Consider the following 12,451-nt stretch of genomic DNA (forward strand, 5'->3'; position numbering starts at 1 on the left):
TATAGTGTTACTTAAAATAGCTCCCCGAGTACACTTCAGTTATTTGATGCATAGAATTGATTTATGAACCGTTTTTTTAAGGATGCATCTGCTGCTGAATGCGCAGTGCCCTTATCCTGACTTTTAAAAATCCATCTCCTGCCAAAACCCTAAAAAGCAAGTTGACATTCAAAGACATCAAATGAATTCTTTTTCCTGTTTTTTTTTGTTTCTCCCCCACAGAACTGGGAGGGGTGTGATCTGCTCACTTTGTGCGCAGATAAGAGTGCTCGTGTCTCGAGAGCGCTGTGCTAGATGCTGGATACAGCTCGAGCCCTCGGGGGCGGGGGTGGGAGGGGGTTACCTCTCCTGGGGAGGGGAGGGGAGGGGAGGCCAGGCCAGGCGGTGGGCTTCCCGTGGCCGCCTCCTGCACCACTAACCCGGCATCCCTTCGTTCTCTTCCTCTCAGTGCTGAACGCCTTCAAGTACCCGCTGCTGATCGGCGTGGGCCTGTCCACCGTCATCGGGCTCCTGTCCTGCCTCATCGGCTACTGCAGCTCGCACTGGTGCTGCAAGAAGGAGGTCCAGGAGACAAGGCGCGAGCGCCGCCGGCTCATGTCCATGGAGATGGACTAGGGCCCCGCCGGGGAGCGGCCACCGGGGCGGTGCAGGAGTGATTTGGGCGGGAAGAGGACAGCGAGCTTTTCACGTGCAGTGTGTGACACTAAAAACCAGTCCTCTCTCATCTCAGGTGGGACCTGGCGCGCTCTCTTCTCTGCATGTCCAGTCCTGAGCGCGGACACGTTTACCAGCACACGGCTCTCCTTCCCACGGCACTTTCTGGTAGAACAGTCGCGTGTGTGTGTTCCCAGCTGCGGCTTTTTAATGGTTACCCCTTCGTCTAATTTTTTTTTCTCCTGCCGGTTTATAGATCTCTGACCTATGTGTGTTCATATGTTTGGTTTCGAGGGGTTGCGGGGAGGAAGGACGATGGCTTTCAGAGTTCTTGGTCTCGGGGGGTGGGGGGAGGACAGAGCTGCCCGCCGGGGCCAGCTTCTGCGTGGGGGGCCCGTGTGAGGAGAGCTGCCAGTGCAGCCCTCTGCCCCGCCCCGACCTGTGCCGAAGGCTAACAGGTGGCTTTTACCACCCTACCCACCCTTTAGGGGTTTTCAGGGGTTTAGACGACATTTGAAATCTAAACTTGCAGTATGTAACTTCTTACTGAGCCCAAATGCTTTTCTTTTTTTCCTTTTTTTTTTTTTAATGCTTCTCTGCCCCCTTTCCATTTCTTTTGTATTTGCTTTTATGTGAGCGTGCTGACATGGCCCTGGAATCTAGAATTTGGCTCTCCACCAAGCACCTTATCTTGCCACCTTAGCCTTAAGAATGAATATGACTACGAAGAATACACAGCCACCTCTGTCCAGAGCAGTACGAAGGTCCTCAAGGAAGAGGACGATGGGGACAAGGGAAGGAGGAGGTACTCACTGCAGTGGTTCCGAGGCCACCGTGCCTCGGGGGGCCCCAAGAAGCGTGGAAGAGGGTCCTGGGAGTTAGATGCCCGCGGCTCGTGCCGGGGCTGTGTCCGGAGGAGGGGGCCACCGCCGCCCCCCGCCCGCCCTTTGTGGGTGGCAAAGGCCTTGGCCACCAAGGGACTGCCAGAGGCACCCACGGATGCCCCGCGTCCTTCACGGGCTGCTTGGGCTCCTTCACGTGAAGGTGTGTTGCTGCTTGCAAGACTGCCTGACTTCACAGAATCAGAAATTGCCTGGAAGAAAACCATGCATTTTCCATGACCTTTTCAGTCCTTCAAGTCTTTGTAAGATCCCCTGCAGGGGGTTAGCGAGAAAGGGTATGCTTTGTGATATGTTTGCTTTCCTGTTAGGCACACGGAGGAAACCAGCAATTTACTGCCGTGTGAACAGCCTACAAAGTAGATCTGAGAGCAATCCGTTTTGCCCGATTGCTCGTCCCCGGAGTAGGACACGGACCAAAAGAGATCCTCTGCTCCCTGAGGCGTCTGCCCCTGCACAGCACTGGCCTTTCGGAAGCATCCCAGTGGGGTTTTCTAGGGCTCACTGGTGACTCATGCCCTGCATTGCAATCCTCTGTGCTTTTATCCTGGCTCTGACGAATCTAACACTGCTCTGTCTTCCGAAGGGAAAAAAGATTCGTTTGTTTTGAGCAATAAAGTCATACAAAATGATGGCCATTCATGTGCGGCTCTTTGTCACAATGGGCCGGACGAGCCACACTCCCCCTCGGCTCACCATTGTCCCCTCCACTTCCCTCACTGTGCTGCCGACAATCCGTTCTGCCCTTGTCACCGAGTCTCCCCTCCTGCTCCCCGGAGGGCAGGGGGTACAGATTGCCACCCAGCTTCCCCTTTTTGTTCTACCCACCCAGGGGACCCCACATAGTAGACACCATGCTAATGGTAGAAGCACAGATGAGTTCCCGGCCCAGCGTCTGCCCCACCGGAGCACAGGCGACCAGAGGAAGAGGGGGAGGCCTTGATAGCTCTAGATTCGGGTCTTTTCTACCCATCGTTTCTGGACTCTGCGATTTCAGAGGAGGTGGGTCACAGGTGATTGTAGATAGGGAATTAAAGAGAGACCACATATTCACAGGTGCTATTAGTGAATCAGTGCCCTTCAAGCCTACACGGTTATCACTCCTAAAAGAAGATTCAGGATTGTTGTAGTGCAGGCCCTTCTTGGTAGAGGAAAGGATACTTAGCTGTACATGTGACCAGGTGGCCCCAGGTCGATGTGAGACCAGGGAGGGGTCACAGCAAACACTCGGCAGGAGAAGTAACATGTGCTCACGCTGTACCTTCTCCTTTCGAACTCCGTTGTAGCTCAAGGCTGGGGGTGTTCAGGCATTGAACCCAACCCCACCCTCTGATCATTGGGCCCTACTGCAAGTCGCCTAGAGGGGCTGGTCCAGAGGAGGAGGAAATCCCAGGGTCTTGTCCCAGGGACCACATTCCTTCCAGAGAGAAACTGGCCTGGAATGTGTGTCCCTTTAAAAGTGTGAGATACACTCTTTAGCTGTACCAAATAGGGCTCCCCACACAGTGCTCTTCTGGAAGGGGTTCCTGCCGGAAGCACTCATATGAATGGAAGAAGAACCTAGATGAAATTGCACTTCTTAACAAAAAGAAACTTTATCAAAAGTTTGGGTTTTTTTCTAATCACAAAAATATCCCCAGAAAGAGCCTGAGCTATGTTCAGATAGAAGCCTCGAAATTACTTTAAATTGTTTACTTTATAATGTTTACATACACTTTTCACTTTTAAAAAAAAAAAAAAGAAAAAAATGCAAACTCTGACTTTTTAACAACTTTTCAGATTTTTTCATGGGACGGTGGAACTCTGACTCACCAACTGGATTTAAATCTTAATTTAGACATTTATTTATTTGTGTGTTTTTTCCCCTCCCTACCCATGTGGCTTTCCCCCAAGATCCTGGCAAAGGACGCCCCTCCTGCCCAGACCCTTGTCTGTCTTCCCTGGCGGCTCTTGCTTCTTGTTTTGCAGACTACCTGCAGCCATGATTTTGTCACTGACTTCTGTGAGCCAAAGACTGAGCCTTTTTGGCAGGAACAATAAGCAATACTACACAACTTGCTACTTTCAGAAAACTTTTTTTTTTTTTAGCTTCACCGATGACAACAGAGGAAGAAGGGAACTAGGATTTGGGTAAGTTCTCCTCTGTTATATGAGCAAATTCTCAGTGATAAATAATGTGTGCAGATCACTAGGAGAAGAAAAGGTGACTTTCTGTCTGTCTTAGCGTGGCACATAAGGATCTGCCGGATTTTACGTAGACAAAGAAAGGGTCTTGTGTATTTTTGTCCATATCTGATGTTATACGAACTAATTGTATTGTTTTATACTGTGACCACAAATATTATGCAATGCACCGTTTGTTTTTTATTTCATTAAAGGAAGTTTAATTTAAATTGAAGTTGTGTGAGGAACTTGATCTTGGTCTCCTTGCCCTTTCATCTCTGTGTGAGGGACTGTGGCTGAATTTCCAGGGGCATCTCCAGCACCTTCCAGGCTCTCTGAACGCTGTGATAGCACTAGAGGTCTTCCCTCAAGAGAAAAGAAGTGGATTTAACAGGATCCGTACTGGATCCCCGCCCGGCGGGAAGCTGAGGGCCAGGGTCCTGTTGCCTAGCAAGGTCCCCTGGTTCTTTGGTGAATTCTCATGACCTTTTGGGTCTCTCGTCATGAAAGGGGGAAGTTAGATGTTGTTCCTGTCTGTAGATGACGAAACAGACACAAGGTTCTGTGATCGTATCGTGGTGAGCACAACGGCACTTCTGACTCATGACCCAGTCCGGAGCCAAACCGGTCCAGAAGGTGCCAGCCCCTGAGATGTAAAAACGGTGCTCCTTCCCAGGCCGCCAGCTTCCGGAGCCCGGACTGGAGAGAACACTGAGAACCCCGACTCCCTGCTGGCCTCCCGCCCCACCTCCCCTGTGGGCCCTCTGGGTGTCCTGGGCAGGGAGCATCTCTCATCATGAGGTCTCCAGGGGCTGGTCTGTGTCCTAGTTCCTAACCTGGCCAAGAGATTGAGAGTTCCGGACACGTAGAAGGTACACGCAGTCTGTCAATGCACAATTAGTGCTCTGCTGTGGGAAATGGCCCATCACTGCGTGCTTCTCGGTGAACAGGGAGGATGCTGCCCACGTCAGAATGGGACACAGAGCTGGGTTTTCGCAGTCCCCTTCTGATGACTGGAACTGTTCCTGCCTCGGTTTAAATTAAAAACAAATCGAAAATTTGCTTACACACCTACTGTGAGCCTCGGCATTGGGCTGATCAGCACAGGGAACTTGCCACTTAATTAGGCGTCTGCAGGCCATGGCACATACTGTTTGCTTGCTTAGAAACCTCTTCCTGCCTGTCTAGCTCGTACTTCTTCAGGGCCCAGGAAGCCTTTTCTGCCCCTCTAGGCTAGGCAAGGGTCCCCTGACAAATGCTCTGGGAGCCTCAAAGTGGTGTGAGGGCAGGGACCATTGCCTGCCGTGCCCCCATCCCCACCCCAGGGCCTAATTACGGCAAGAGCTAACACCGGGATTATTACAACATGCCATGGACCGGGTTCAGTGCCTCAAGTCATCCCAGGGTGGCTCCAGCAGAAGCTCTCTTAACTGCTCTCCCTGTAGCTGGATCTTCCAGAGAGAAGCTACTAATCTCGGACCCACAGCTCAGTGCGTGTGGCACCCTGTTTTTTAAAATACAGGTTTTGTTACTAGGTAATACAGGAATAGCAGAACAAGAGATGACTGCCACTGAAAAGATAGTGTGTTCTCACAGATCCCAAGAGGAGGGGGCACATCATGCCACAGTCTGGGAGGCCACAGGGGGAAGGCGAGGGGCCATTGGGAGGCAGAGGGAGGGAGAAGCATGGGCAATAGCCTTTATTGTGGTTTTCACGGGAAGAACAGGCGAGTCAGGATCCGCAGGCTTAGGGATGATTCGTTTGGATCATTTCAGTGGGCTCTGGGGTGCAGGAGTTGTCCCTAGTTTTCTGGGACCTGGTCCTGGGGTGAGCAGGGCAGGGGATAGTGGTCCTAAGTGGGAGCACCGGGGGAGAAGGTAGCGGGGATGCGGGCTCTGGATCGGTGGCTTTGTACGTGGAAGGCGGGCTCACGGTGAATCAGTTCCTCTCTCTAGGAACTGGCTAGCTCCGGGAGGGGCAGCCCCCGGGATCAATGAGGCCCTGGATAGCAAAGCCTCAGAAAACAATATAGAATGACATGATTTATGCACTGAGGCTTGTCGGCTGCTCGGGCACACCTGAGCTCCACCCGCGGAGCTGGTATTCGCCTGAGTCCTCTCTGTCCTGGGCAGTCGCCGCCAGCGCTGTTCCTGTGATTGTCTGAATTCGTTCCATAGTCAGTACACCAGTGAAATGTGAGTGCCAAAGAGGTGTTGTGAGCAGATGCCTAGGCATTTTACAGGTGACAACGCTACTCCCGCCCAGAATTTGGACGCTCAGCCAGGGACCGAAGTTGAGGAGTCCTGCCATAAGTTCCTGCTTTGCTTTTCCCTGGGTACCTTTTAAAATAACCACTTAGGGTCAAGCCCTAGAGAAGTTAGTGACCTCCACCCCAAGCTCCTTCAAAGTAATAGGTGCTTGCTACCCTGCTGTCTGTCTCCTGCTCCCTCGTGACCTAGTGTGGAGGGCTACCCTTACCCCAGCTCGTTGCCCCCTCTCCCCGCCCCTGTTGCTGGGAGGTGTAAGTAATAAATGCTGTGACTTGACTTCCTTTGTGTGAGTGCACTTGACCCTCCATCAGAACGACCCTGGGGAGCATGGCTGCAGAGGAAGCTACCTGCTGGCCCGTGTGGGTGGCTTATGTCCCCTCATGCAGCAGGTCATAACCTGCAAATTCGTAATTGAGTACACCAGCTCCACTTCCCAACCAAGTGTTGGTAAATGTAAGATGAAGTCTCTGGAAAGACTCAGGAGGGGCAAATTGCTTTATTTATTTTTTTTAAGATTTTATTTATTTGACAGAGAGATCACAAGTAGAGGGGGCAGCAGAGGGAGAGGGAGAGGGTTAAGCAGGCTCCCTGCTGAGCAGGTTCTCCATCCCAGGACCCTGGGAGCATGACCTGAGCCGAAGGCAGAAGCCTAACCGACTGAGCCACCCAGGCGCCCCCGCAGATTGCTTTAAAAAAAAAAAAAAAAATCGTTGTCAGTAGGTCCAGGCAAAACTATTAACAACTGATGGGGGACAAACCACAAAAATATGGAAAGATTCTATACTTTGTTGGCTTCACAGATGTTTGTTAAATTCTCACTTCATTTGAAAGAAATCCTAAATTCTTACTTCATGTGAAAGCAATCAAAGCTGAAAGTTTTAGACAAGACATGGTAGGTTTGGTTTATGCAGGGACGGGACAGGAGGCTTGGGACAGCAGACCCATACCCAAAGGAAAGACCTGGGCTTATGTCCAGAGATGAGCGAATGAGTGTGTTGGTTGGGGTGAGACTACCCTGTGTAAGATACACAGGAATCTTTCTACAGTTCTCAGCTTCACCTGACATTTTCTGTTAATTGATTAACAGCTCTAATTATCTCAGATAATGGAGTTCCTACAGTTATAGTTCCCATTCTCAGAGATAAGGAGATTTAAGACAGACATTAATTTGCTCAAATGAAGGAAGATTTGAACCCAGACCTTTCTCACTTCAAAGTCTGCACACTAGGCCCTCCCCTTACCTGCAGAGGACATGTTCCAGGACCCCCAGTGGATGTGTGAAACCCAGATAGGACCAAATCCTGTATTTACTATTTTTTTTTCCCTATAAGTACCTATACGCAGTTTAACTTATAAATTAGGCACGGTAAGAGGTTAACAATAATTACTAATAAAGTAGAACAATGATAACAATATGCAATAATAAAACTAGCAAATGTGGTTTTTCTCTCTCTCAAAATATCTTATTGTCCTGTACTCACCCTTCTTGTGATGACGTTAGGTGGTACCATGCCTATGTGATGAGGTGAAGTGAGCTGAATGACGAAAACATGGCGACGTAGCGTTAGGCTACTCTTGACCTCGTGATGACATGACAGAAAGAGGATCATCTGCTTCCAAAAGGCCGGGTTGACTGCACAAAGTGAAGCTGTGGACAAGGCAGGGAGACAACTGTGCATATTCTAAATCAGTACACACCAGCTACAGTGCCTGGATATTTTAAGCATTCAGCAAGTATTTGTTTGAACAGATAGAAAGATGAGTAAGCACTGGACCCTGTCATTATGAAATTTATGGTCTTGTAGGAGAGGGAAGCAGGTAAAGAATTCATGTTATTATCATATAAAAATTATACAATGTACAAACGTAGGTTTTAAGTTTCCTGAATGAACAGGCATTTACCAGGTAGGGAGGGGGCAAGGTTCGAAGCAGAGGGGATAGCTTTTGCACAGGTAGGGAGGGAAATGCTGGTAGGACACAGCAAAAGAACAAATGGTTCTGTGTCTGATGGGTGAGGTGGTGGGAGAGTTTGCAAGGGCCAGTTGTAAAGATCGTCAAGGAGTTTGGACTTGATCTTCTAGAAATATCTGGGGAGCCACTGAAACACTTTAATCAGGAGAATGCGTGGCGATGTTGATATGTTAGATCATTCTGGTAGCGGGGAGTAAGGTGTGCAGGCAAAGCCAGAAGATGAACCTCGAAAAATCGAGGCCCTTGGTTGTGACAGCAAGAGGTAGGATGAGTTCATAAAAGATTTGAGGAAGAAGTGAATGTGGAGTGTGGAGGCCAAGCATGGGTCTGGGTGGATATGGGTGCATCCAACCATGATGGACACCACCAATGAGAGAGAAGACAAGGATTTCAGTGTCAGACTCCAGTTTGAGTTTCCCGAGGGACCTTCAAATGGAGATGTTCTACACCAGCTAGGTGGCTGGTCTGGCACCGAAGGGAGAAGGTGGGGTTGGAAGTGTATCTGTGGTTGTCAGCATACAGATGGGGGATGAGAGCAGCGGGAGCAGCAAAGGGCTGCTGAGAGCCCCGGCGAAGACCATGGTGTTGGGGGTGGTTGGGAGGAGGATCCAGTGAGAAGGGGCCCACGGGGCTGAGGAAAGATCCTGGAGAGAGTGCAATCAGAGGAGGATGGAAAGAACTCCGAGCACGTCTGCTGGCGGGTGCACACACCTGGCGCCATGAAAGGGAGAACCGAGCCGTGTCCACTGTGTGACCGCGGGTGTTTGTGCGCAACCACCCCAGACTGCAGTGGGCCGAAGGGGTGAGTTTAGGAAATCAAACAGAATACAGGACACAGAAGTTTGCAGAGGGGAGGAAAGACAAGGTAGTATGAAACTAGGGTAAAAATGGGGCTATTTAGTAGGGTCAGAAACACCTGAGCTTCTTTATGGGCCCCTGTATCTAAGGGAGGAGGAGGGACCCAGAGCCGAGGCAAGGCCAGCTTCCTGTCTCCCCTCCTCCTTTTTTCCTCTCTTTGGGACCTATTCTGAGCCCCACTCTGTGTTTTTCTAAAAGTTAACTCTACCCCTAACTTGGGGCTGGAACTCACAACCCCGAGATCAAGAGTCGCATGCTCTACCGACTGAGATGGCCAGGTGCCCCCCTCCACTCGCTTTTTTAAAAATCAGGGCTGGCTGTCACTTAATCCCTGGTAGGAAATTTAAGGAATAGCCCTTACCAAGGGAGTATTTGGAAACAGCAGATAGCCTAGGAATCCCTTCTGTTGCTCTTTCTCTTCTGCTAGCGCCCCCTATTCCCCCTATCTTCTACCCCCACCCCCATCCCCACCCAACGCCCTGGCTTTTGCCTCTGCCCACAGAAGTTCAGTTCAGGCTTTTCCCCACAGATAGGAGGGGTTGCCCTGAAAAGCTCTTCAGCCTAGGTTAACTAGTTGTCAGCTCTTGGTGGAGCCGGGCAAGTGGGAGGAGATCTAGATATCATTCTCCATTATGGGGGCAAGGTCACAGCTCAGGGGCAAGGTCACAGCCCAGGGCCAGCTCACAGCTGGGCCCACTCAAGGCCTGTTTCTTCATCTGTTCCACAAGGGTGTTGACTGAGGTCACCGCGATCCCTTCCTGTGGGGTCACTGCTTGATGTTCCATGAATGTAGGCTCAGTCTCCAGGCTTCCTGTGTGTTGGCAAGTTCAGCACTTGCGGAGTGACCCTCAATTCAACCTGAATTGTAAGAGCTCAAGCAGGGGGAATCATGCCCAGCTTCCTGCTGGCCCCTTGGGGGTTTTCTTTACCATCCTCCAGTCACACTGTATCTGAACACTTTCTGTCTTCTGAAATCATGAATGGCAAGCTAGAAGGTAGAATGGCAAGAGCACTACCACCTCACACCAGTCAGAATGGCTAAAATCAACAACACAAGAAACAAGTGTTGGTGAGGCTGTGGAGAAAGGGGAACCCTCATGCACTGCTGGTGGGAACGCAAACTGGTGCGGCCACTGTGGAAAACTGGAGGTTCCTCAAAAGTTAAAAATAGAATTGCCCTGTGATCTAGTAATTCCACTGCTGGGTGTTTACCCAAAGAATACCAAAACACGAATTCAGAAAGGTATGTGCATTCCTATGTTTACTGCAGCATTATTTATAATAGCTGAATTACGGAAGGAGCCCAAGTGTCCATCGACAGATGAAAGGATAAAGATGTGGTGTGTATATACCACGGAATATCACTCAGCCATAAAAAAGAAAGAAATCTTGCCATTCGCAACAGGATGGATGGCTCTAGAGGGCATAATGCTAAGTGAAATAAGTCAGAGAAAGACAAATACCGTAAGATTTCACTCGTGGAATTTAAGAAGCAAAATAAAGGGAAAAAAGAGACAAACCAAGAAGCAGACTCTGAACTATAGAGAACACACTGATGGTTACCAGAGGGGAAGTGGGTGGGAGGATGGGGATTAAGAAGTGCACCTGTCATGGTAAGCACTGGGTGATGTGGGGAATTGTTGAATCGCTATATTGTACACCTGAAACTAATATAGTTTCATATAGTAAACTGTATGTTAACTATACTGGAATTAAAATTAAAAAAAATAAAATAAAAGCACCAAGCCAAGAGCAAGAGGACAGCCATTTCTTAGCCATACAATCTGGGCCAGGTGATTCCTCTGAGCCTGTTTCCTCATCTGTAAAATGGGATTTCTAATACCTGTCACATGGTGATGTGAGCTCTCCTATAAAATTGCCTATGTGAAAATGTCCCTGTAGAAATAGTTTTGGGCCCGCATGCTTCAGAGAGGAGGCCACAATACCTGGGATTTCTGTGGAATATTTGTGCATGTCAAATCTGGAAAAAAAAAAATCTTTTTTATTAATCTTCCAGGAACTGGAACAGAATTTTTTCCTTAGTACATTCCTGTGTTGCTTTGTCCATTCCTGGCTCTCTCCCTCCATCCGACTCAGGAAGTGCGTTTTTACATTCTTTTCAGCTGATACAATTACAATGCAGTGATTCCCAAGGTAATAGAATAACACCTCTCTGGCTCTATTTTTTCTTTCTTCTTTTTTCCCCCTTGACAACAGAAAACTGCTTTTTTTTCTTTTTTGCTCCAGAAAAGAAACGACATCACTGTCAATGTTAATTCTGGCAGAAATGGAGCCACTTAAAATGGAAAGAGAGAAAAAAAAATCTCTTTTGGCAACAGCTAGAAACGAGAAGTTGTATAGCATTTATTTGGTTGAATGTGTTTTGGGAATACCGATACTATGTATAATTGGCAATGATCGTCTCTGTGGTCAATGCTCACCTCTCAAAGAATTCTCTTTTCAAAAGTGCATGATTGCCTGCAGATTGACTGCATCGGTGGTTCTAGTTCTTTACTTCTTTTGCCCTGTCACTTTGCAGTTTCCCTCACTAAAAAGATGGAGCCTGTTAATCCATCTCTTGCATTTGGACTTCTCCATGTGACCTGCTTTGATCTATGAGGTGTTAGCAGCCATGATAAAAGGAGAAGCTTTGAAAAGTGCTGTTGTGTTTCCATGAGTTCTTTTGGACCCCTGACATCACGGTGAAAACCTGCTCAGGCTAGCCTATTGGAGGGATGGGAGAGGGATACAAGCCAAGGCTGGTCCAGGACAGGTGATCCACAGGCTTGTGAACAAAAATGAATGTTTACTGTTAACAGCAATAACTAACTGATAGGGTATATTTGCCTAAAATTTCGGTGCCTGGGGATGACCCATGATTTCTCCAACTGGAATGATGGACAAATTACTGTACTCCAAGCCCCACTGATACTACAGTCAACAGCCTGGGGAGGTAGTTTGAAATGCCCATTCAAGGTAAACTACCCTTTAATTGTTCCCTGAATATAACCTGCACATCCGTGCCTCCATATCTTTGTACAGTTCATTTCTCCCTACTGGAATTTCCTTCCCTCCCTCCTCTGCCTATTTGAATCATACCAGATCCCCAAGGACTTACTTAAAACCAGACTTTTCTGAATGACCTATAGTTGCTTCTTGCCTGCAGTAGCCCCTGCTGCCTATTAACTCATAGGACATTTCTTGTTTGAGCCATAAATGAGATACTCAACACATGCTCCCTTATTTGGTTACTCTTCCTTTCTTCCTTCCTCTCCCCTCCCCCTCCCTCCCTTCCTCCCTCTCTTCCCTCTCTCTCTTCCTTCCTTCCTTTCTCTCTAACAAATGCATATTCACACACACATATGAAAAAATGTTAAAAATTGTTTAAATGTAGGTGTAGGTTTGTGGTGGCTTTAAAATATATCCACAAATTCTTGACACTCCTCCTTTCAAAAGGCACAGCCTAATTTCCCTCCCCTTGAGTGTGGGCTGGACTTAGTGATTCACTTTTAACGAATAGAATAGGGTGGAAGTGATAATGTGTCACTTTGAGACTAGTCCATAAAAGGCACTGCATCTTCTCCTTGGTCTGTCTCTCTTGGATCATTCAATCTGGGAGAAGCCAGCCGCCATGT

The 12,451-nt window shown here is 48.6% G+C and overlaps 1 protein-coding gene across 1 annotated transcript in view; it reads left to right on the forward strand.

Moving 5' to 3' along the window:
- The window catches only part of PTGFRN (prostaglandin F2 receptor inhibitor), a 79,284-nt gene extending 76,668 nt beyond the window's left edge, over positions 1-2,616 (forward strand). Inside the window, exon 9 of the mRNA XM_021689951.2 lies at positions 449-2,616. Coding sequence (XP_021545626.1) covers positions 449-615 — 167 coding nt within the window. The 3' untranslated portion in view covers positions 616-2,616. The remainder of the gene's footprint in view (positions 1-448) is intronic.
- Positions 2,617-12,451: the final 9,835 nt, after the last annotated feature.

The sequence above is a fragment of the Neomonachus schauinslandi genome, chromosome 4 (assembly GCF_002201575.2).
Source record: "Neomonachus schauinslandi chromosome 4, ASM220157v2, whole genome shotgun sequence".
Taxonomy (NCBI): Eukaryota; Metazoa; Chordata; class Mammalia; order Carnivora; family Phocidae; genus Neomonachus; species Neomonachus schauinslandi.